We start from the raw sequence: 26,042 nt of genomic DNA, 5'->3' as shown, positions 1-26,042 counted from the left end.
CCCATGGGTGTAAATGTTGAGCCACAGTCTCATTCTCTTTCTGCCTTCACAGAGAGGCGTCTAGGGATAGTTTTTTTTTGTGTGTGTGTGGTAACACTAGAATTCTATTTTTTGTTTATGGGAACAATTTTCCCAGTATAACTTTTCTTTGTATTTTTTAGTTTTTCCTTGTCTAATTCAGTATTTCTTGGGAACACATTTTGTTCCCATGTTTAGAGATGAAGAATCTTAGTTCCTTAAACATTTATTAGAGCTTTTACTACATGTCAAGCATAAGGGACATAGTGGTGAAAAAAGTTGCAACTGTCCCACCCTCAGGCAACACTTTCCAATAGAACCTTCTGTGATGACGGACCCATTCTGTATCTGTCCTAATAAGGGCCCACTAGCACATGTTGCTAGGTGGATCACTTAAAATATAGTGTGACTGAGAAACTGAATTTGAATTTTTTTTACTTGAACTGATTGTAATTCATGTAATTTTAAATAGTTGCACGTGGCTAGCAGCTATTGTATTGAACAGCCAGCTCCAGAATAAAGATTGGCTAGTCGGCCCAACCGGCATGGCTCAGTTCAATACCCATTCAGGCCACATGCCCCACTGCAAGCTCGATCTCCAGTGTGGGGCGTGCAGGAGGCAGCCGACCAATAATTCTCATCACTAATGTTTCTATCTCTCTCTCCCTCTCCCTTCCTCTCTGAAATAAATAAAACACGCATTAAAACAGATGGGCTAATTGAATGCCAGGTTGCAAAGTCAACCTAAATATTTTGTAAGCACGTGGAGACTACATTACTCATGTTCCTATTCTCCATAATGAGACCCAATGCCAAAGTGCAAATAATTGGAATTTGGATAATACCAGTGAACAAAATAGATGAATTGCTTTTTAGTGTATGTGTAGGGAATTGGTATGCATCGAAGGGGGAAATGAATGAAATACTCAAACAAGGCCTAAGCTCTGGGGAGCAAATGGTGATGATGCCGAAACAGGACTGCTGGCTGGAGGAAGCCCAGCCACGCTGGGGATGTTCACTTGGCTGCCCCTGAGGAGTGAGAGTGACTTGGGGGCATCAGGACCCAACAGTCAAAAGTGCAGGATTGACGAACATCAAACTACAAAGAACTCTGTGCCCCGCAGAGAAAATGTAGCACTTCACATGCTCATTTTCAGTTGTCAGCATTCATTCACGTCCACGGAACAGACATGGCCGGAGGTATTGGGTGTGGATGCAGCTGTCCAAGACGGGAATACACAGGCCTTTGGGACAGCGCGGTGCGCGGCCAGAGCACGCGTGGCCTGCTCGTGGGAGGCGCTGCCTGCAAGCGGCTGCAGCATGGGACAGTGATGCATCTTTGCAAGCGATCAGGTTCCTCAAAGTCCTTCCTTAGTTCCTACATGAGTGTGTTTCCTCTGGGACAGGAAGCAGCTTTTGGCACGGTGGAATAGTATTTAAATACTGGTGGTGAAAAGTCTAAGATTAGAGTGGGAACAGAAAGACTTTAGGCATCATGGAATACAATCTCCTGACTTTGTTTTAATTTTTTTAATTCAACATTCCTGGTTGAGCAGGGGAGGTCTTACTAAGAATTTCAGAGTCGGTGGGAGAGACAGAGGGGTTGGATTATATCCCACACGTCATACACATCACCAATGTCATCGTTGCCACTTGTCGCTTCTTCTCTCCCTGTCTCATTCTCATCAATGGGCTACCCTTAGCAGGTCCTCCTCTCACTCAGGACCCGTCGTTTGCAGAGCAACATTGCCCAAGCCCAGGCCCAGTCCCTCCAACTTGCTTCCCCGTCTTCAGGCCCTCGGCAGACAAGGGGCTGGCCCTTTCTCCAGGGCCAGTTTCTCAGGTAGCCATAGCTGGCTCTGGGCCGAGGGCCTATTTTTATTGATTTCAGAGAGTAAGGGAGAGGGAGAGAGAGATAGAGACATCAATGATGAGAGAGAATCATTGATCAGCTGCCTCCTGCATGCACTTTACTGGGGATCGAGCCCGCAACCCGGGCGTGTGCCCTTAACTGGAATCAAACCCAGGATCCTTCAGTCGCAGGTCGATCCACTGAGCAAAACCAGGCCGGATGAAAATGTTTTAATATATAATATTTATAGGTGCGTCGTTATAGCAATGCGGTTGTAAAATGTAATTCTTAATATTTCCCTGTGGAGGAAGGGACCCAAGGAGGCGGTCATGCCTAGGGATCGAGGGCAGATGCTGCCTTTCCCTGGTCCCACCTTCCTGAGAAGGCAGCGGCCCCATCATTTTACAGAAGACAACCCTGCAGCCCAGGGAAGCGAGAAGTTGGCCAAGATTACAGCGCCAGGGCCTGGTGCGCCGCGCCTTCTGAATGCTACTTCTTCATGGGCATCAAGGACACTTCTCAAGACCATTTATCCCAGAGCTGATTTTCCCCGACCATAATGTAATTGTACTTTAATCAATAACAAATTTCCTGTGGAACAACTGTGAGGGGTGGGGAGCAGAGAAGCCCAGCAAATGTTGTTTATTTGTCTCTCTTAAACAATGTTTCACGTTAAGCCAGTTGCAAATGAAATGAATTGTATTATAGCCATCTCAGAAAAATAGCTGCTGATCTCATAAATGCATCCAGCTTCCTGGTTCCAAAGGCCTCTCTTAAAATAATAATGTGTCCTGTGCTCAGAAAATACTACCTGCCTCCACTTAGCGAGCAGTGAAGGAATTATAACTGCAAAACCAGGACGCGCCCCTCCTGCCTCCTCCGAGGAGGTAGGTGGCCGGTTCTTTGCTGACCCTGAACCAGAAAGAGGAGGATCATGGCTTCCCGGGACAGCGACTTCTGTCCTCCGTTTTATATGATGCCTGGGTCCCAGATGTCATCGCTTAGCTAATAGGTTGCTCCTTTGGGCATCTCCCCTGCCCAGCCCACAGCACACGGCCCTGTGCTTCGTGCTGCCTCAGTGGCGGCTCCCTGGTGTCCTAGATTTATCCTGGTGTAGTCTTCTCTCAAAAGTACTAAGCAGTGGTTATGGGATCAGACAGGGGCTCTCGGTTCCAGAGTGACCTTGACCCAGCTGTTAATCTCTCTACGCCTCAGTTTCCTCATCTATTAAATGGAAGCAGTAAACATATCCCTTACAGGGTTACTGCACTGATCAAATACACATCAAGGGCCTAGCGCTTACCTGTCAATCGTGTATGTTCAATAAAAGGCAGCTGACTCTCAATGTTTGATGACTGAATATTTGGACAGATAGCCTGAAGGTTTTTATTTGTATTTTTTTGTAGTTTGGCTTCAAATGTTGTGATGACTACAGTATTAATAGCCATTGGGAAGTGTGCTTGGCATTTTGCAAACTTGACTGTATTTTACCTGCCCAGATGTGTGAGACCGGCTAGGAAACTGGCTCCAAGTCAGCTGTACTTGAATGTTGTAGAGATGAAGCAAGTTCGTCAGGTTTAAGATCGCATCAAAGCCTACAATGTCTATTTCTCCGGTGCGGGTCTCTTAACACCTGTCTATTACATGGTGTGGGGCCCACGAGGATGCACCGGGCAGGAAACAAACCCCCGACGTGGGTGTTATGAGCTTCATTATCTCCTGTCAGACGTGCCTGGCACAGGAGGTGACTTCAGTCTCCACCAACCTGAGCTTCTGAAGCGTTTCACCAACTGTCTTTACAGAGTCTTGTTGGAAACAAATGGCATTTTAAAGTGTTTTTCTTTCTGCAGGTTTAGAAATCTTATTTAAATCCATGTAATGAGACACTTCGAACAAACTGTAGTTGTCTCACTTCTCCATGTGTTTGGAAGGCACAGCAGCACAGCTAGAGAGTCGGGGTTAAATTGAGCTGGTTATTTTCACAGAGACTCACATCCTTGCCGTGGGCTCTGACTTGTCACAATGTACCATGTAGGTAGGATTTTTTTATTTTTTATTTTTGAGTGTGTACTAAGTAAATTACACTCTGGAGGAACTAAGAGGGCTGTTATTTCACTGTGATTTTTGAAAGAGTCAGAAACCTCAGAACTGAGCAAAATTGCTGGACTAGGTCTCTGGCCTTCTCTTCCAGGGGGCTCTTCATGTCTGGAAACCAAGGCTCCCCGGTTTTCTAGAATGCTCTACTGAAGCACAAGTGTAAGGTTCCATTAAAGGACAGAGGTTGTGAGGTCAAGGGAGTCTTCACTGTATCTTCTACAGTAAAGATATATTTCTATTTTAGTTTTGAAATTAGAAAAGAAATGTGTAAGAAGAGAAGAGAATTACCTTACTCTCCTGGTCTCTTCATGGTTACCCGTGAAGGAGTAAGTCATTGATTAATGCTTGTGAAAGAACATTGTAACCCACGATAACGTGTGGTGGGAAAGTTTATTGGAAGCATCCCTTCCACCAACCTGTGCATGAGCACACTTGCCCCAGTGCTGAAGCTCGGCTCCACTAGCGATAAGAGAGAGGAGAAGCCAGCGGGGAAGTGGCAGCGAAGGAAGCCCCTGGCTTTGATTCTTCTTATTGTGCACGGCAGGACGAGACTTGACTTCCAGAGTTCAAAGTGTGAGCAAACCGATACTAAGAAATAACCACCCAAAGTGGTAGGCTATATGGCTTTTTAATCTAGAAATGGGCCCCCTAGCCAGAAAGAGCAGGGATGACTTTAAATCATCTAAATTGGGGGGAACGGGAGGCGGTAAAGGGACCTGATGGATCCCGGCTTCTTTCTTGGCTGCGCAAGACAATGGACTGAGGTTCCTTTGGATGCTGCGTGGGTGCACTTCCAACCAAATCCTTAGAATAACTGGTGTTGGAAATCCTCTAAGCTTCAAGAGTTGTTATTGGAGCAAGGCATGGGTATTTGGAGTGTCCTGCTGGACTTAAAGTAAGGACCTGAAAGCTTAACAGCCAGTAAAATGAGAGCTGGATGCTAATTTTAGGCAAGAGCAGAACTCAGTTTCCCAGTGCAAGCTCTTCGCTCCCTCCTCCCATTTAGAATGGAAGGATTGCAGTGGCTTTGTCTTAGTGAGGATGATTTTCTTAAGCCGGAGAAGGAGACAAACATGGAATTTTTCTAACATGTAATATTTGCTGGTATTAAGTATACTTTGGTGGCATCTTGGCTGGTGTTCAGACTCTCTTGAAATCTTCGTGATTGTGAAGAGTCACTAAATGGAGCTGTTACATGGTGCTTCGTGAATTATATTTAGCTACAAAGCATTGGTCGCATTTTGGCCTGGTGAATGATAACACCTATTATTTTGATGTTCTCTGTCCGCATCCACCTGAGAAACAAAAGCAAATTTCAGGCGAGGCAAAATATATTAATAATAACTTTCATTATTAAAAAGGGATCTCGAGTGCTTATATACTGGGAGCGTGAAGTGCTTGCTCGGGTGAGCATGTGGGTTATTTGCAAGACAAGTGCCAGAAATAAAAATGAAAAAGGAAACATTGAAATTGTGGGCGATGTAGTTGATGGATCCGTTTCTCTTCTACATGAACCTGCTCATAATCCAAATTGCACTTTTTAAACCCCCTTTTGTTCAAACTTTGTATTTCACTGACTATGGTTTCGGAAATTTTCGGATTTTAATAATGAAATAAAAAAAAAAACATCGCTGTCAGAGCTGGAGCACAATATCCCCAAAGTGTGAGGCCCCGGAGTGTGCTCTGCATGCTGATTCTTCATCCCTTGGGCTTAGTCCTTCAGGAACCCAGAGCCTTCATTCCAACCATGGAGTTTTAATTCCAATGTCTTCACTGACGGAAGATGCATCTCTCTCTCTCTCTCTCTCTCTCTCTCTCTCCCTCTCTCCCCCTATTTATCAACAATTATTTCATTTATTTATTTACTTTAATTTATCTTTATTGTTGAAAATATTACAGATGTCCCCCTTTTTCCCCCACTGCCCCCCTCCACCCGCAGGCCTTCACCACCCTATTGTCTGTGTCCATGGGTTATACTTACAAGCATATAAGTTCTTTGTTTAATCTCTCCTCACCCACCCCTTCTCGCCCCTCCTCTACCCACCTAGCCCTCGCCTTCATTTGGCCTCAGTCCTTTTGAGGTAACAGTGGCAGGCAGACCTGGGCACTGGGCTCAGATCCATTCTCTAAGCCTCCTTAGCAGTGTGACCACTGGCAAGTCACTTAGTGTTTTTTATGTGTCAGTCTCCTCATCTGGAAAATGGGGATAATAATTACTTCCTGTAGGGTTGTCTAGCAGAGGAGAGAGATGTGCTCATGACCAACACAGAAAAGAGACTCCGTGAGTGACGGTGTTTTTCCCTACTTACATCTTGCCTCTGTCTCCTTTGAAACTCAGCTGGAGCTTTCTCTGCCTGAAGTCTTCCTTGACACTCCTTTGGTACCAAGGACCTGCCTCAGTTATGAGTCTTGTCAGAAGACTTATTTATATACTAGAGGCCTGGTGCATGAATTCCTACATGGGTGGGGTCCCTCGGCCTGGCCTGCGATCTGGGCCAATAGGGGCTGATTGGGGCAGGCCAGCCCGGGTGGGGGGGGATGGGGGGGGGAGCAGGAGATTGGCTGTGGGAGCTCACTGACCACCAGGGGGCAGCTCCTGTGTTGAGCGTCTGCCCCCTGATGGTCAGTGCACATCATAGCCGGTAGTCCAGTCGTAACAGTCACTTATGCTTTTATATATATAGATTTTCTCACATGCCCACCAGCTCTACCAGGGGAGGGGCATTAGCTCTCTGATATTTGTCCTCCTGCCACCTGCCACCGGCCACCTCTGAATCCTCAGGAAGTGGCGTCTGACCAGTCGATGGAGGGTCATTTTGACCATCCATTAAAAGACACTATTACTGCTATCTTTTCCATGATGCTTAGGATACAGTTGTGTGAGCTGTATATATGAGGCGAGGGTCAGATGGTTGTGGGTCTTTGTCCTGGGATCCAAAGTGAGGAGGTAATAGAAATAATGCTATTGGTTTCACTGAGCCTACAATTGACTTTCTATAGGGTTCAAAGTGGAGAAGTGTGCTGATGAAGAATATCTTATACAATGAAAATCTGTTTTCAGAGGTTATCTTCCAAATATGGCAAAATCAAGCTTCATTTTGGGGATTGTTTTGAACATGAGACTGGAAGGGCTACTTTAATAGCACAACCTGAAACGAATAGTTTGCTTCTTGTTAGTTCATAAATTCGTGAGGATTCTCAAGGCCACTGGTCCACTGGAGAGTCTCAGATTTTCAGGAATCTGCCAGAGTCCCTCTCAGGCTTGGGGCCAAACAGAAGGCAGCGGGGGTGTAAGGAGGACAGTGTGACGTTTAATGCCACGTGACCTGCCCCTGCCATTAGCTGGTGACCTTGGGCAAGTCATTCACCTTGTTGAGCTTTCCGTGTCCTCCTGTACAAAATAGGGGTATTCATCATAGACTCCAAGATGGGTGGTTCTGGAAGGGTTCAGTGAATCTAAGCACATGAAGGGGCTTTATAAATTGTGAAGTGTTTATTCAGATCAGTGATTATATTACACATAATAACCTATTTGTAATTATACAGTTAACTAAGTAGGGTGCACATGCAGGGATGGGAATTGAAGGGAGCAGGGGATTGCTCTATCAACATTTTAGTGAGTAGTTACCAAAACGTGATGAGAGAAACACGAACCTGTTAAGGTGAGCCATGAATGACAAAAAATAAGGTAGGAGGAGGGGAGGGTGGAGAGGTGAGGAAAGGTGTGAGAGGGGATTCCATGGTAGCATAAATTCAAGGAAAGGCAGCATATTCCCTCCCATCGATTAAAATGCCCATTTGCATGGTGAAGGTTCCAAAGAGACCATCTGTTTAACTTTGCTGAACTTGGTGTTTTCCATACTCTGGTACCCTCTTTCCACATAACACTTGGCAACACACTCCCTCCTCTTCCCAGGAACTAGTGTTCTTTGGAATATGTTGAGAAACAACTTACAAAGCAGTAATAATATTGGATATCTGTCAGGTGCTTCCTATGCCCTGTAGTAGTGCCAGTACTTTTCATCTCTTAACAGTGGTAGGCAGACCACTGACTGAAGATGCATGTATCGAGTATCCTATATCCTCTCAGGAATATGTCCATTTTGCACATTAGGAACCTGATCTCCTAGTGAGTGCTGGTGAACATCATGCCCTGCTTTGTGCTTGCATGAGAAAGCACACGCTTTCACACATGCTACCTGGTTGACTCCTTCTGCAAATGCTTGAACTACAGGGCTCATAGCTTCCAAACTCTCAGAGCAGTGGATCCTCACGCTCACGGCTATGCTGCTACTGAGACTACGGACTATGTGACTTTGTAGTATGTAGCTTGCAATAAAAAGCTCAACTGTGTTACCAAGACCAATGGATAATTCCCGTTTTTAGCTTCCATAGCACCTGTGGCTTTCTGGTAGGTAGGTAGCTCTGACCTCCTTTTTTTTGCTTAATCCTTTCGTGCTGACACATCTGACTTCAGGACCTTTCAGACACTCTGCCGTTGCTTCAAAGTGGTTTTGCTTCTTATTTTCATCCTGTCCCAAAACCTGGATTTCACCATCTGTTTCTATAGGTGCATTGGTCCCTGGGGTACTTGTTGGAAAGCGTTAGTCCAGAGACCCAGCTCAGCCATCTTTGTTCAGCATGACAGGAAAGGGGCCCAGGAAGCTTTGTTTTAAAAAGCCCCTCAGTGGTACTGCTGTGACTGGCCCACAGAGCACATACCCGCTCTTGGTTCTCACTTAACCTCTGAGTGTGCGGACATCCCACTGAGTTACCACTTGCCAAATGGGGCCCTGGAGAAATATCAGTCAAGGTTGAGGCAAAAACAGATTTCCATTCAGAGGGTTAAACTGAAGAGATGTTAACAGAGGGAAGACTTATAGAGCGTGGTTAGGGTGACAAGAACCAAGAAGGGAGGTTGAGCCTGGCCAGTGGGGTTCAGTGGTTGAGCGTCAGCCTCTGAACCAGGAGGTCATGGTTCAATTCTGGTCAGGGCACATGTCCAAGTTGCAGGCTCAACCCCCAGTAGGGGGCATGCAGGAGGTAGCCAATCAATGATTCTCTCTCATCATTGATGTTTCTATCTCTCTCTTCCTCTCTGAAATCAATAAAAAAAAATACTTAAAAAAAGAAAAAAGAAGGGAGGTTGAGGCACCCAGGATCTAGAAATATCAGGAACATGAGGTGGAAATGTGCTACCTGGTGAAAGCTGGAGCCCTGAGGAACTGTCTGGTGGAGGGGTGCAGCCACAGCCAGAACCATGGTGGTGAAGCTGAGAGGGAGCAGGAAAGAAACACCCCAACTTCTCTGTTTCCCCCATCTGATCTCCTGCTGGTATCTTCCCGTTGCTGAACTAAGCAAAGGCAGAGTGTGAGGGAGCCCAGTGATAGAACTTTCAGGTGTCACACAGCAAGGTAGAGAGACTAGGTAATGGACCCGGAGGGAGGAAACACCAAATAGTGAATAACCAGAGAACATTCATTTGAAATATGGATTGAACATTAGTTGAAATGAGCATTAATGGAAAGCCTACCATGTGCTTCACTTGTATCCACTGCATGAGGGATTCAAACCTGCTAGAGGCCCACCCAGCTCCTGCCCTTCAGAGAACCCACAGACAAGAAAGGGGAGCCTCAGGTGAATAAGTTCAGTGAAGTGTAGTTGGGTGACTGCATCTCAGTGGAGTCGATATCAATGATCCAAACTAACAGCTTTCATGAAGCAATCATCTGTTCTCCAGGGCAGGGGTCCACAGAGACAGAGAGCAAACTCGTCAGACTTCTGGGCCAGCTACACAACTCTGCCACTACTGTGCCAAAGCAGACACAGACAGTGCGTTAATGAATGGACCTGGCTGAGTTGCAAATAAAACTTTATTTATAAAAACAGGCCAACCCCTTGCTGAACATAAAACCTCCTCAGAGACATATCGAAGAGACGCCCAGCACAGGGGATCGGTAGCACTGGTAACTCGTGGTGTGAAACCACAGAATTATCCCTGGAATTAATGTACTAGTCACCAGCAATGTGTTTATTATGTCTTTTATGAGAAAAGGAAAGTCGGTTTGTATATTAGAGATTGGGGAAAGGAAGACTTTTGCGGTGGAAATGATTTTCAGCAGATGATAGGTATTACGGGAAAGGTGAATAAACCCAGTTCTTCCTCCCATCTTACATCGGCTTACTCACTACTAACACTGGACAAAACCGAGTACAACAAAGCATATCCATATCATCAGCCTTCAATGAAGTTTTTCCACAATGCCTCGTGAGAACACATTAGAAGGTGCCAGGGTTTTTATATGACTGCACTGCCGTGAGATTGAATAGTGGTTTCAGTTTCCAGTGTGTCTTCTAAGTATCTCCTTCCTTCAGGTGGTATACTAATTTTCATCTTGTGCACACCAGAAGAAAAGAAGAAAGGGAAAAAACCCAGTCCACATGACTGCTGTCCTCCTGGCATCGTGACAGAGACCAGGGCAGTTTGTGGAAATGGCATCGGGTGTTCTTGTCGCCAGTTATTGTAGGGGATCAGACATAACCCAGAGGAGAGGGCTCAGACCAGGTTTTAGGGCTGACGTTGGTCGTGTTTTTGTTTTTTTAACTGTGAATTGATTTTTATCATTGACCAGAAACCAAAGGTGGCGAGTGAGGATCTCTCCTAAAGTAACGACACAGGGCTGCTCGCTGCCTTTGGCCTTTGTTGGGGTGTTGGTTATCAGCACAATGAAATAGCCATTCTGGTGCCTTTTCCTCCCGTTTTGTTCTCTACTCCCAGTGGTGTTTCTGAACCTCTTCTCTTAAGGTTGTAGGAGTCCGGGACTGAAAGGCACTGCGGGGACTGTGCCAAGTGCCCTGAACAGCCCATTCCTACCAGCCGCCTCTTCAGGCCCAGCTTGTCTAACCCACTGGTCTTCAAGTTTCTTTGCTGATGGACTCCCTAAAGCTATCTATCCAATATGATGGCCACTAGCTGCATGTGGCTATTCAGCCCTTGATATGTGGCTTGTCCAAATGAAGATACACTATAATGTAAAATGCATACCAGATTTTGAAAACTTAATGTGAAAAAAATATTGTAAAATATCTCACTGGTAATTCCTTATATTACTCATTTGTTGAAATAATACTTTGGGTTAGATAAAATAGCTTTAAAAAAAGAATGTACCCTATTTTATGGTAGCCTTGCAGAGCATTCCAGCTATATGTAAAAGGATCGGCATCATTAACCTTTATTGCTCTGGCTTTTCTGAATTCAGAGCAACTTAACACAGGCCAGAGAACTCTATTTGTATGGCCAACCTTCTCCTCTAACAGAAATCTGTGGAAGAAGGGAAATATCACAAGCCTGTGGGTTAAGGTGACTTGGTATATCAATGAAGGAGGCTTCTCTGAAAACAATATTTTGATTAATCTCGGGTGGTTTTAATACAACTGGGGTGGGGGATGGGTGGAGAAGGAGATTGGCCATGTTGAATGCAGGCTCCTCCTCCACCAGATGAATTGAGGAGTGAGTAACATAGATGATGAGGATCTGTCCCATTCCCATGTCAGTTCCTCCAGGATAGTCTTCTTGGGCCCTCTGGGTAGGGATTCTCTGGTTTGAAGACCAGTACTTTCAGAGGAGCCACTGATAGAATTTAGAGGCCTTTACCCTCTTTTCCTTAGTAAGCTGCTCCAGAAGCCCTATGATGCTATGAAAGAGGACAGGGCAATGTATACAACTCTTGTCACCTTAGGCCAGTGATGGCGAACCTTTTGAGCTCGGCGTGTCAGCATTTTGAAAATCCCTAACTTAACTCTGGTGCTATGTCACATATAGACATTTTTTGATATTTGCAACCATAGTAAAACAAAGATTTATATTTTTGATATTTATTTTATATATTTAAATGCCACTTAACAAAGAAAAATCAACCAAAAGAATGAGTTCGCTTGTCACCTCTGACACGCGTGTCATAGGTTCGCCAGCACTGCCTTAGGATGTGAGCTGTCGGATGTCAGTGCAGTTGTTTGGAGCTAGCTCAGCACTTTGAGGGTATTTCACAAACTCCTCAAGTGGTCAGATTATTTTTTTTTTTAATAAAAGAGCCCATACAGCGTGGCTCAGTGGTTGAGTGTGGACCTATGAACCAAGACATCACGGTTCAATTCCCAGTCAGGGCACATGCCCGGTTGTGGGCTCAAGTCCCAGTGCAGGGCATGCAGGAGTCAGCCAATCAATGATTCTCCTTCATCGTTGATGTTTCTATCTCTCTGTCTCCCTCTCTCTTCCTCTCTGAAATCAATAAACATATATATTTTTAAAAAAGGAGAGTCACAAAAATGAGATGACTGCTTACACTCATGCCCCTTCATTTTACAAGGCCTGCCAGCCAGTGACTACAGTGCTGTTTGGGAGATAACTTTCTCCAGATTCCTTTAGCCTTTTAGGAAGATCTGTTGGTCCAGAGCCGAGGGTGAACTGATGACATGGCTGCTCTAATTCCAACAGAAGGTTCATATGTTTATTGCAACACTGTCTTTTGGCAATTACATTTATCACTGCTCCTTCAGAGATGTAGGAGGGATAACAAGAAATTAGGACACTGATTCTGTGCCCTCTGGGAGTTTATATTCTCGTTGCTGGTTGAAGAGATACATCTTTTCCTCCCAAGAAATAACTAAGAGTGTATCAATACAGAAAATATAACCCCTGCCAGATGTCCCTTTCTTTTTTATTTTATAAAATACACATACCACAGCATTTACCATTTTAATCATTTTTAGTGTAAAATTTAACGGCATTAGATACATTCACAATGTTGTGTAACCATCACCACTATCCATTTCCAGAACATTTTCATCATCCCAAACAGAAACTCTGTACTCATTAAGCAATAACTCTCCATTACTTGTCCCCAACTCCCTGCCTACCCCTCACCCCAGCCCTTGGCCACCTCCATTCTTCTCTCTGTAAGAATTTGCCTATTCTAGATCCTGCATATAAATAAATCATACAATATTCATCCTCTTATATCTGGCTTATTTCTCTTAGCATAATGTTTTCACGGTTTACTCATGTTGTAGCATGTCTGAGAACGTCATTCTTTTTTTTACAGCTGAATCATATTTCATTGTTATGTATATTCCACAGTTTGTTTATCTGTTCATCTAATGATGGACACGTGAGTTGTTTCCACTTTTGGGCTCTTGTGAATAATGCTGCTGTCAACATTGAGGTACAAGTATCTGTTTGAGTCCTTGTTTTTAATTCTTTTGGTATATACCTGGAGGTGAAATTATTGGGTCTAATAGTAATTCTATGAATAACTTTTTAAGGAACTTACAAACTGTTTTCCACCACAACTACACCATTTTGTATGCTCACCAGCAGTACACCAAAGTTCCAATTTCTCCCATACTTACCAACACTTGGGGATTTTTTTTTTTAAATAATAGCCATCTTAGTGGGTATGAAATAGTATATCATCGTTGTCTTAGACTAATGAAGTTGAACATCTTTCCATGTGTCATTTGTATAACTTCTTTGGATAAATATCATTTCAAGTCCTTTTCTGTTTTAAAATTAGATTGTCTTTTGTTGCTGTAAGAGCTCTTTATGTAGTCTAGATATTAATCCCTTATCAGGTATATGGTTTACAAATATTTGTTCTTATCTTGTGGGTTGTTTTTCACTTTCTTGATAGTGTCCGTTGATGCAGAAAGGTTTTTAATTTTGATAAAGTTCAGTTGATCTATTTTTTTATTCCTGTTGCCTGTATTTTTGGTGTGATGCTTTTTAAAAAAAAGTATGACATCAAGTTCATGAAGCTTTTCCCCTATGTTTTGTAGTTTAGCTCTTAAATTTGAGTCTTTGATCCATTTTGAATTACTTTTATATATGGTGTGAGGTAAGGGTCCACCTTCATTTTTTTTTTTTTTAACCTATGGCTATCTAGTTTTCCCTACACCATTTATTGAAAAGACTTTCCTTTCCCCACTGAATGCTCGTGGCATCCTTGTCGAAAATCAAATGATCACATGTTTGAAAGTTTATTTCTGGACTCTCTATTCCAATCCATCACATTTTATCCTTATGTAGCTTTGCAGTGAGTTTTGAAATAGAAGGTGTGAGCCTTCCAACTTTGCTCTTTTTTTTAAAGACTGTTTTGAATATTTGAATTCCCTTGAAATTCAGTATAAATTGGCAGATGTTCCCACATTTTAAAACACTGCACAGTTAAAATGCAGGCAAACAAAGGAGAACATAAGAATCACAGATAATTTCAAACCCTAGAGGCACCCACTGTTACAATTTTTAAATATTAAAGAAGACAACATGAGCTACCACTTCACATCCCCAGGATGGCTTTCAAGATCAATAATAACAAGTGTTGGAGAGGCTGTGGAGATATCAGAAACCTCATATGCTATTGGAGAGAATGTGACATGGCACAGCCACTTTGGAAAACAGCTGGCTGTCCCTCCAGAGTGTGAACATTGAATTAGCATATGATTCAGCAATTCCTTTCCTAGGTATATACACAAGGGAAATGAAAACATATGACCATACACATGTTTACACAAATGTTGTTTTCTGATAGCACTATTATTCATAATAACCAAAAAGTAGAAACATCCCAAATGTTTCATCCTCTGATAGAATGGTTAAATGAAATGTGGCATATCCATACAATGGAATATTATTCAGCAACAACAACAAAAAATAAAATACCAATGTGCTCTACAATGTATATGGACCTTGAAAACATGCTTAATGAAAGAAGCCAGTAACAAAGAACCACAGATTGTATCATTCCATTTGTATTCAATGTTCAGAGTAGGCAAATCCATAGAGACAGAAATTAGGTCAGTGGTTGTCAGGAGCTGGTGAGGGGCAAGAGGTGTGGGAGCAGGAGAGTTTCAGGTTTCTTTATGGGATAATGAAAATGTTCTAAATTTAATTGTAGTGACAGATGTACAACGCTGAGTATACTAAAAGCCTGTACACTTTCAATGGATGAATCGTCTGGTATGTGAATTATGTCTCAGTAATGTTATTAAACAAAAAACATGGATGGGGCAGAATATATTATTTGATACTTTCCCTTTTTTTCCGCTTAATATGACAGAAGCATCTTCACATAATCTGAAATGTTATTTGATTTTTTTGATTTTATTGTTTTTAATGGCCACACAGTTTTAGTGTGTGTGTGTGTGTGTGTGTGTGTGTGTGTGTGTGTGTGTAAAATGTCTCCAAAATGGTAGGCATTGGTCAATCCGACATTGTTTGGTGTTTAGTTCTCCATGCACTTTTTTTTCTTCCTGATATAAACCATGTTGGAAAGTATAAGATTTACTTAGCCTGATCAGTGTTGTGAAATAATATCCATGACAGTAGTGATTAGTTATTTTGTTAAGGCATACGTTTGTATCTTACACGCTAAGAGGCTGATGGGTGGAAGTTAATCATTTAGCTATTGATCTGCCCAGTTGCACACCTTCAATACCGTTATTCATGACTTTGGGGGCTCAGGAGGATCTCTCAAATGTAAAGGGTGTGTGTATGTAGCTGCTGTAGTAATGGGAGTGCAATGATGGCAGGCACAAGGCACAACTCAAAAAATAAAAAGCCGTGTAGATGCTCTAAGAGGAAAAATGGCAGGAGTTATTATTACGATTAAGGCCAGTTGTGCTAATAATGGTCAAGTTTGCTTCTCTTGGAGCAACTTTGGTTTATGATAACCAGGGGACTGGTGTGAGTAGCTCCTTGTAAAACAAGAAAAGTTGAGTTTAATTAAGTTCAAATCCAATATAATAGCCTTACCTGGGTCACTAGTAAATAAATGAATGTGTAAGTTAATGTCTGAGAAATCTCCTAGCACAGTGTGAGAGGGGGGCGTTTTGTCTAAACCCTGGCTTCCTGGTGTTCTTGTGGGCTCGCTTTATTTTCTTTTTCGGATACTGAAACTCATTTATACTAAAATGAATAGCTGACTCTAGCTTAACAGTTAACCTTGTGAAGGGGAAGCATATTAAGATATGTCAGGCCCCTTATAATCACATCTCCAATGTGGTCACCAGTTCACCTACATGTCAGTCCGGCCCTGTGGTCTCACCAGCAGATATACTTATTGCATAATGCCTGTTCTGTGTGCCATTTCAGTTTGGCTGAGATGAGCCCTATGGAAATAAGATGCAAAGTTCTCAAGATGAAATCTAGAGCGGCTCCTGAGTGTGCCTTAGAACTCAGTGAGGTGGGGCTGGCTTGCTTCCCAGTGGGATCATGTGTTACTCAGCGAGGGCAGCGTTGGTTTTGCTTGAGTTGCGTTGTTTTCTTTCTTGAGTGAGGAAGCAACAGTCAGGGCAAAACTGATATTAGCATTAATACATGTGTCTATATTTGTGTGCCCATCTATTTGAAGTGGCTTGCTCTTGGAAACAGCACGGTTAAAACCCTGGGTCTTGCATTTGGAATATTCTTTGTTCTGTTTGCAACCACGCACTGATATATTTTCCCACATTTTCTTTTTTATAAGTTCTCCAGCGATGTTTTTGTTGCCCATCCTGGGAAGATCTGTCTTTCCATTTATCAAAACAAATGGCAAGCTAGGGACCATTTAAAGTAGTTTTTTTTTAGTTAATAAAGCCAATCTTCTTGTTCTGTTATGTTAAAAGTACATTATCTTTTTATTGCCAGTTCTGTATGGCTGGGTCTGTTTTCTGTCTTAGCCATCTCAGAGCTGCCCCCCCCCCCTTGCTTACTGTGTAGAGAATTACAAAATCATTAAGGGTGGGGCAGCACCAGCTGACTTACAGTACAAACCATTTCTCAAAATAACCACAACAGTGCAATACTGATGTGTAATTTACGTCACCGTATGTTTTTATGAAATAGTTTGTGGCATTTTCATTTCTATTCCGGATGGAATCTTGTTCTCTCTCCCTTTTAATCAGGCATTTAATTTATTTTCATTATTAATATTTTCCACTCCTTGCCTTGGCATGCCTCCAATTTAACAGCTTTGATGGGGGGGGGGGGGCGGTGGCGGGGAACAGACAAAAAACAAAAAAACACACAAAACCCTGATCTTCCCCCACCCCAACTCCTCAACATCAGTTTAACTGCAAATGTATTTTTCCCTTTGATGTGTACTAACTTTGGGGACTAAGTTTACTGCCTTAAGAGAGATTTACAAATGTGGTGGGGCACATTACACATTTACACAGAGTTGTAATCGGGAATTGATAAAGTTGATACACAACTTTGGAATTTTAAGCACTTTCAACCCATTCAAGCTATTGAGTCACATGAATTTTCCTTTTATAAATGTCTTTCTGTATAATGTCCTGTAATTAGAACAGGAAATCATTGAGTAACTGTAAGATGAATAAGAGCACTTAAACTGAAAGGAAAATTACCTTCCGAGAAATTATATTCTTTTTTCTTTTTATTTTTTTACTGCATGTTACAATGTTGATAATGATAGTAACAGCTGTAGCTACTCTTATCTGTAGAATTTTCATACTTTGGTTTTCTGGAATAAAGAAAAATTATTTTCAGTAATAATCAAAAATGAATGGATGGAAAATAGGAAATGCCTAATTATGACAAATATTCAGTGTCACAACAGAGCAGCAATTAAATGGAAACTTCATTACCATTGTCAATAGCAGTAAGAATTGGACTAGTGCCAGGTATATAAAGTTGATGCTTTGCCTTTGGTTGCTAGGAGCACAGCGAAAAGTATAAAGCTTTGAGAAAGGAATGTCTAATGTAATAAAGTAACAGAAAGAAGCATAAATCATTGCAAGAGCCTCTCATATTGATATTATTTTACTTAAATTGTCTCAAAACCAGACATCAAGTTTCATAACATGAACAAATTCATATTTGCTTGGAAATGCTGGGGGGAGGGAGCAGGCGGGGAGAGATCATGGGGGGGGGGGTGGAGGAGACATATGTACAGTTTTCAACAATAAAAATTTTTTTAAAAAGAATATTGTATGTTGTCTTTGAAGGTTGAGAGACATTGTGTCTCAAAAGTAGCCTTCATACATATTTGGAATCTTTTAAGTGAAAATCTTTAAATGCTTGTTTCTATTGGCATCCAAATGCATTTGCCCTAATACGATTAAGAGAACTAAAGGGCAAAATACTTGGCAGATTTTTCAGTTGAGGTAATTAGGTGCAGGAAGGAACATGCATACTTTTTCCACCAGGCTCTATAAAATCCTGGTGTGAAGGGTTTTTTTTTTGGAAATATTTTTTTTTTACAGCTTACTGATGTTAGAAGTAGATTACAGTGGTTTTCAGTAAGCATAATGGTGTGATGTTTCTGAAGCAAGCCTTGCCTCCTCCTCCCAGAATGAAAAAGAAAGTTACATTTCTAAATTGTCGTGGAGGAGATAAAAGCACATTTCTCCTCTGGAATTTATGTTTTCAGCCTTCTGTGCGTTTGGCCACCATTATCTTTTTTTTTTTTTTTTAAAGAAAATAGCATTATGGATATTTGAAAGTCAATGCTCCATTAATTCATTGTGTTTGCTATTTCATGCATCTCTCTTTGTACAAAGACAACTTGAGCAACATGCTATTCAGAATGAATGCCTGCTCTTACCCTCTCCCCGCACCCCCCACCCCTACCCTACCCGCAGCTAACTCTGAGCATTAAAGCAATGGTATACAGTTACTGTTTGAAAAGCTTGGGTGGAGCCTCGCATTATAATTACAGTTTCTCTGTGGAATTCTGTTTTGGACTTTGAGAATATATAAATAGGTGAAAAATTGACGTTGAGAGAGGTTAACAAAACGTGTAATTACGATATAAGCGCAGGATTAGAGTAATTCTGGTTGAGCATTACAAGCCGTGTACTTTAGGTATTAAGTTTTAATAGGCAAAGTTCTTTTCACCGGAGTTGAAATGAGGTTTAGTAATTTTGGTTCTCTTATTCCCTTTGAATATTTCATTTAAAAATAGGCATATTCACTTTTTTTTTTTCTCATGGAGGGGGAGAATGAGATGACATTTTAATGGGATATCCTAATTGTGGTTTTAAATTTCAGTCTTTGGTACCAGCAATTTATTGCTGATCATTTTCTGTTGACAGAAATCAAGTAATGTATACATAACCCAACCAGCAACCACTGACTAGAGTGTGTTAGAGAAGATTCCTTAGGGTAATACTTTGATTTCTTTCCTATGTGGGCGTGGTTGAAAGAAAATCTTTGTTCCGAGAACACTTTGTTTGTGTTTTGCTAACCAAACGTGCAGTTTATCCATTCTTTATTCACTCTTCACTTTATCTGCTAGCCCCGTGATGAATTGGGAAAGGGAAAATGTCCTACGCAGCATTTGCAGGCCGCTCTGTTTCATGGGAAACTTTACACAGGAGAGTTTGTTTATGTGTATCTGAAATGCATCAGGAGGAAAGAAGTAGCTGAGGCATTTCAATAAGAATTCTTGAAAGATTTGTTTGGCTTTGTTTCTTCGTGTACTCGGGCAAAATAAAATATGACAGCTGTTGGACAATTTAGTATTTTTGTAGCTGTATCAGGAGGAAGTTAATTTAATGCAAAGGCTTAGGAGGGAGTTATAGGATCATAGAGTCTTAGATCAAGGAAGCTCTCCCAAACTCATGATTTTATACTCTGGTATATATACCTTTCATATTAAGGTGACCTCACTGTGTCTAGAGGAGGGAAAAAGTGTTCCTCCCGTTAAATAAATATGTCTGCTTAGACTCCAAGGGAGAGTCAGGGTGTCTTCACTCAGTGGAACTTTGACCCAGAGGGATGGTTGGTTCCTCCAAGTCTCACCTTTACCCTGGAACTTCTCTTCACTCTCCCCAAGAATGATTTGTTCACCTTCACAGGAGTCCTGAGGGTCTCCTGGGCTTTCTGTGGTTTTTGTAAATACTGAAGGCAACTCCTCTGGGGAAATCTAATTGTAAGGTTGGAAATTTGCCTCTGTCCAAACAATGCCAAAATCCTGGCCTAAATGGGTGGTTCTGTTCATAAGCAACAACATTATCATAATTTATGTTTTGGCATCACTCAGCGCGGCCACTGTAGACCAGGTCCCAACTGTGCCTCTGGCCTCTTAGTGTGGAAAGAGGTTAATGTGAAGCAGGGGTTCTAGGTTTGCACAATGGGAGTTGGCTTTCTTTCCTGTCGCGTGGGTAGAAAATGGAAAGTTGATATGCATGAAAGGTGTGTCAGTAATGTTAAGTCGTTACAGTGGGAATTGCAGTGTTCCAAAATAATAACAAGCTAACTTAAACAGTGTAGGAGAATTCTGGCTCATCACCGGCTGAACTCTACAGTTCTCCATGCAACGGAAGGCTCGTATTTTACTTGATCAGGAGCCCACATGCTTATCCTTAATATTGTGAATAAGTTAAACCATTATTATTATTATTATTATTATTATTATTATTATTATTTTATTAGTGCTCATCACAGTTAGAGTTAAAAGATCGGGTTGTAGTCTCACCTCCATCACTTTCTAATTCTTGGAGATCCTGGACTAGCCCCGTGGGTGTCTGAATCTGTTTTCCCATCTCTAAATTGGGGGATATTAATAGGGAGTAGTGTTACTAATAGGTTGTGTGAGGAACAAAAGAGATAGGTTACGAGAAACACATGTGTACATTGTAGTTGATTTATTAGTAATACCAGAAATCACAATAGTATTTGTTCTGCTTCATAAACAGGAAAACTGTCCTTCAGCCCTTCATATTTTTGGTTGAGAGCTTTTTTTTTCATTTGCTATCTTCTGTGATACCTGCAACAATCCTGGGAAAGTGGCAAAGAGAAGGGAATTTGGTCCTGTATTCTGTTCCAGGTACAATGGTGGTTTGAATAAGAACATATACCTGAAAACAGAATTTAGATAACTTATATATAATTCTGAGAGAGAGATCAAAATGCAAACTAAATAAATTTCTATAAGTCTATGCAAAAAGCTAGCATGGTTGCTGTGTTTAGGAAACGTGTGAAGAAAGAGGGATAAAGGTTTCAAGCCAGGATGAGGTGGAAAGGAAAAAGGAGAAGAGAAGGGAGGGGAGGGGAGCGAAGGGGAGGGGAGGGGAGGGGAGAAGAGAGGAGAGGGGAGGGGAGGAGAGGGGAGGGGAGGAGAGGGGAGGGGAAGAGGAGGGGAAGGGGAAGGGAAGGGGAAGGGGAAGAAGGGAGAAAGGAAAAAAGGAGCCATTTCAAAGTACAGGAGATAGCTAGGAAGCTAATTCCATCCAGAGAATTGGAAAGTGTTAGAGATAGCATCCTCATGAAAAATGGTCAGAACAAACCAAAAGGAGAATGAAGGGATTGGAACAGAGTGAAGTGGTCCCAAGAGTCCAGGTGACAACATCTGCCATAACACTAACTCTTCCTCACTCAATCTGAAAGGCTCAACTTTATTTCATTTCAAGAACACTTAGAGAAACTAGTGCAGCTTTTGCACCATCGCAGAAAGCCAAAGCACAACTGAGATAGAATTTTAGAATCAACAAGTATTTGCGCAGTGTTTCCTATGTACAGGAGATGGTACTAGGAGCTGAGCCTGCTGAAATAATTCCTGGGGCTTCATAGTTATACCCCTCTCTCTCACCTTGCACAATCTTGGGCAGATCTTGATCATCTTGGACAAATAGAGTGTAATAATACAAATTGACACATTGGAGTCTGTTTCTACAAATAGTACTTAGATACTCTGAAATCCTGATAATATTTGCTGAATATTTCCACTAAATATTTTTTTGTGGTTTAACGCTATAGAAAGCAGAGATGTCTTGGTCTGCTGTAAAAATCTCAAATTGGCATGTCTTGGGACATATATCAACATCTCAAACTTCTTTTCACTGGAGGACATACCTTCGATGTAAACATGCTTCCTTTTAAGTGTGCCAGCTGACAAAGTGGCTACCCACAAACCAGGCAGGAGTCTAAGAAATGTAAACTGTTAATAGATGTCATCTTGAAAGCAGCTAAACATCTCCGTTCTCGAAGAAGCCTCCAGCCCGAGGAACTAAGTGAACATAATTAGAAATACATCTGGGTATTGGCCCCCCATCTGAAAAGGTCACACATGCACCTTCCATTGGTGCTGGTTATGTTCCATCATTATGTTCTGTCCTCACTCATTCGTCTCCCACTGGTTACCAGATGGCCACGATCATGTTGGGATCCTTAACAACTGTCTTGTGCAATTCCCTGCAGCATGGGAAGGGCTCGAAATATTGAGTATTTTCCCCTTTGGATAAGCAAGTGACATGTCTGGGAATTGCTCACAAACGCCCTGGTGGTGTGGTTATAGAGAGAGATGGCAAAGTGGGTCATGGAGCCTAAATTCAGCGTGCCATTGTGCAGGTGGCAGGCTACCAAAGGGGGGGGGAGGGTGTTTGCCATTTCTAGGGCCTAAGATGAAGGAAGGGTTCGTCCATGCAGAATCTGGTTTTTAGAAATAAGCACTTGGTACAGTGCGGTGTAAGTAAGCATTAAGATCAGGGCGAGAGGGGGCTTCTTTAACATCGCTGAGACTTTCTCCTGAGTTAACTTGGTTCTTTCACAAGGTTGCTTTGGGGCGTCCTCTCAGTGTGGTTCCCTGAGATGTGCCAAGTTACCAGATGGGTTTGAGGAACATGAGAAGATAGGGGGTCTGGGATGAGGGGAGGGCAGAGAAGGCAGATGTATCAATCAAGGTGGGATAGACCGTGCTGCAAAAACCGATAAACCCCAAGGCACAGCCTCACTCAAAATAAAATACAGAAAGCTTCTTTTCTGCTTATACATCCATTTAGGATCAAGCAGGAACTCTGCTCCATGGTATTCTCACTCTAAGACCCAGACTGGCAGAGTTGCCACTCTCTGAAACATTACAGATGTTCAGAGAAGAGGAGGCGTGTGGTCAAACACTGGCTCTTAAAGGAGCCACTCACCTCTGTCATATTTCATTGGCCAAAACAAGTCATGTAACCAACCACTTGACTCCAGTGAAGACTAACCAAAGAACTTGTGTGCATATATGCATGACCCATGGACACAGACAAACAATAGTGTGGTGAAGGCCTGGAGGTGGGGCGGGGGTGGGGTTAGAAGGGATCAATGTTGTGGGGGGGGGGGGGGGGAGAAGAGGGATATCTGTAATACTTTCAACAACAAAGATACATTTTTAAAAAAGAGAGAGAGAGGGAGGGAGAACCAGAAATATTTGTTGAATAGTGCTAACCACCAAAGCAGATGATGATGCTCTTTGGACATCTTTTTTTTTTTTAATATATTTTATTGATTTTTTACAGAGAGGAAAGGAGAGGGATAGAGAATTAGAAACATCAATGAGAGAGAAACATCGATCAGCTGCCTCTGCACAACCCTTACTGGGGATGTGCCCGCAACCAAGGTACATGCCCTTGACTGGAATCAAACCTGGGACCCTTCAGTCCGCAGACCAACGCTCTAATCCACTGAGCCAAACCGGTCAGGGCTCTTTGGACATCTTCTGGGGGCCAGATGACTTTTCCGAGCCTCCAAGCACTGAAAGATGATATAATAAAAATAAAAAGAGCCATACCAGGCTGTGGAAATAAGCATAAACAAGCTCAACAAAATTCTGATTTTTCCCATCTATATGGCCATTCCTCTGTTTATTTTCTCCACCTTTTCTTTTCTCTCCAGGTAGCCTGAGGCTTTTGGGGGGCTCTGGACTGAGGAGGTGGGGCTGGGAGGGTGCATTCGCCAGTCTGTAATGAAGATGAACTGGTATTAAGAGTCTTGTGGAAGACTCTATTTTTACTACAAAACCCAGAAGAGACTATTGAAATGATGCCCTGGCCATGACAGTTGGAGGGAAGAGGGTAATGGACGTGTTTTTCTTGTTTGTCGTCTAGGAGAGGACGAGGAAGAAACGAACGTGATCGTGCTCAGCTACCCCCAGTACTGCCGGTACCGCTCGATGCTGAAACGCATCCAAGATAAGCCGTCTTCTATTCTAACGGACCAGTTCGCGTTAGCCCTGGGAGGCATCGCAGTGGTCAGCAAGAACCCCCAGATCCTGTACTGCCGGGACACCTTCGACCACCCTACTCTCATAGAAAATGAGAGTATATGTGATGAGTTTGGTAAGTCTTTTTTTTTTTTTTTTTTTTTTTTCCTACATGAAACTTGTGCGTGCGTGTCTACTTGATTTCAGTTCTTGTGAAGAGCAGTGATGGGGAACAGGGTTTATTTTCACAGGCCTAATGGGCCACCCTACCCCTCCCATCCCCCAAATTATTGCGGCATAAGGCATCACTGCCTTCCTTGGCAGCCTCTGTTTACTAGGGTAAAAGATTATTATTTAGAATTTGTTGTTCAATATAGAGTCTGAAGTTGCTTGGTCGACCTTGAAATTGGACTTTAGGACAGGAAGCGTTCATGTTAGTTTTTTCTTAAAAGGCTCTGGCTATTCAGATACTGTTTTTTGTGGTTTTTGTTTTTTTTTTTTTTTTTATTTAACTGATACTCACTTTTCAGTGTTATAAGGAACTGTGAAAATGCACCAATTGTAACTGTTTTCATACTAGAAGGTGAATAGGTAGATAGATAGATAACAGATCCCCATGCCCCTAGATTTTTTTTTCATATATATGTATGTATATTTACATAAATATTCATCTTTGGTGGGCACAGTATATGAAGAAATAGGTCTATATCTGTATATATCCATATATCTTTATATACTGTGCTCACCAAAGATGAATATATGCACACATATCTTTATCTGCACCTCTGCCCAGCTGATTGGTCATTTATCTCTGTAGATAGAAGGGAAGGAGGAAAAGATGTATCATCCATTTGGAAGACCTTGCATGACTGGAGGCAAGCCAAGATCTCATCTCTCACATCTTTCTCATCTGTTTGTTGAAGAGATTGGATCATACCGGTGCTTCTCAGTGGGCAGGGATATTAGAATACCCTGGGGGCACTTTATCAAAATACACATGTTCCCTGAGAATTGCTATAGTTACTGAGACGTGAACAACCCCCAGCCTCACCGTCTCCCTCCCCTGGGAACTGTCTCCATTGAGTGGCCAGTATGATGACCACCCCCATGGGTACCTGGGTTGCAAAGAAGTTGAGACTCTGGCCTACAGAGCACATGTGGTCCCTTGAGCTGGAACACGCCTTGGTTCTATTGGCTAACATTTTCTCAAGGATCCCTGGTTTGCAGATTATTCAGATTCAGAGTATTCTGCTTAACCATTACAGGCCTTGGCATGGCTTTGGAAATCCACTCTGGCCTCTCCAATCTGATTATTCATGACTTCAGCAGCCCTGTGGTTTCTGTGGAAGGGATATTGAAGGAGGTGTCTAGCAGAGAAAGGGTGTGGATAAGGGGATGGGATATGATGACCCAAGAAGGAAGGGAAGAAAGAGAGGAATGGGACCTAAGTTAATTGGACATGACATTTTTTTACTGACTGTTTTTTTAGATGCCGTTCACATCTCTGGTTTGTCAAATGGCTGTCAGTGAGTCTGTAAGAGAGTCATAGTGTTTATACAAGTTGTATTTTCCTTCTTCCAAGGAGAATTTATTGTCATATTTAAAAAATTTTATTGATTGATTTGAGAGAGAGAAACATTGATTTGTTGTTCCACTCATTTCTGCACTCATTGGTTGATTCTTGCATGTGCCCTGATCTGAGATCAAATCCATAAGCTTGATGTATGGCGATGATGCTTTACCCAATGGAGCTACCCAGCCAGAGCTATTGTTATATTTTTAATATTCAAAAAACCTGTATATTTAGCTGGATGAATGTATCCAATACATTTTTTTTTTAAAAAAATACCCTCTCTTTTCATATCAGCATTTACAACTCTTCCCTTTTCAATACTTCCATCTTGAGTTTTTCTTCTTCCATGCCCTCTATCCTGCTTGGCCCTAAAGAGGTCTATAAATTCCTGACACAAAATAAAACTCAAAGAATGCTTTCCCGCCCTTAAGAGTACTCAAAATTAGAGTTTCACCATGTAATATAATGAAAAAAATGTTTCAGCCTTTTGAGCTAATTTAGGAATTATTAGTCATTGAGTTTCAAAGCTTTCGCATCTAGA

At 42.1% G+C, this 26,042-nt stretch overlaps 1 protein-coding gene across 4 annotated transcripts in view; it reads left to right on the top strand.

Annotated features, from left to right (window-relative positions):
- ARID5B (AT-rich interaction domain 5B) overlaps positions 1–26,042 on the top strand; it is a 175,338-nt gene that overhangs the window by 62,301 nt on the left and 86,995 nt on the right. For all 4 annotated transcript variants that reach the window (XM_081104887.1, XM_081104889.1, XM_081104888.1 and 1 more), the window contains one exon: positions 23,834–24,064. In XM_081104887.1, the coding sequence (XP_080961013.1) occupies positions 23,834–24,064 (231 nt within the window). The remainder of the gene's footprint in view (positions 1–23,833; positions 24,065–26,042) is intronic.

Source organism: Myotis nattereri (assembly GCF_964212035.1).
Source record: "Myotis nattereri genome assembly, chromosome: 13".
Taxonomy (NCBI): domain Eukaryota; kingdom Metazoa; phylum Chordata; class Mammalia; order Chiroptera; family Vespertilionidae; genus Myotis; species Myotis nattereri.
The sequence above is the reverse complement of the archived record's forward strand: the minus strand, read 5'-3'. Positions and strand labels throughout refer to the sequence as shown.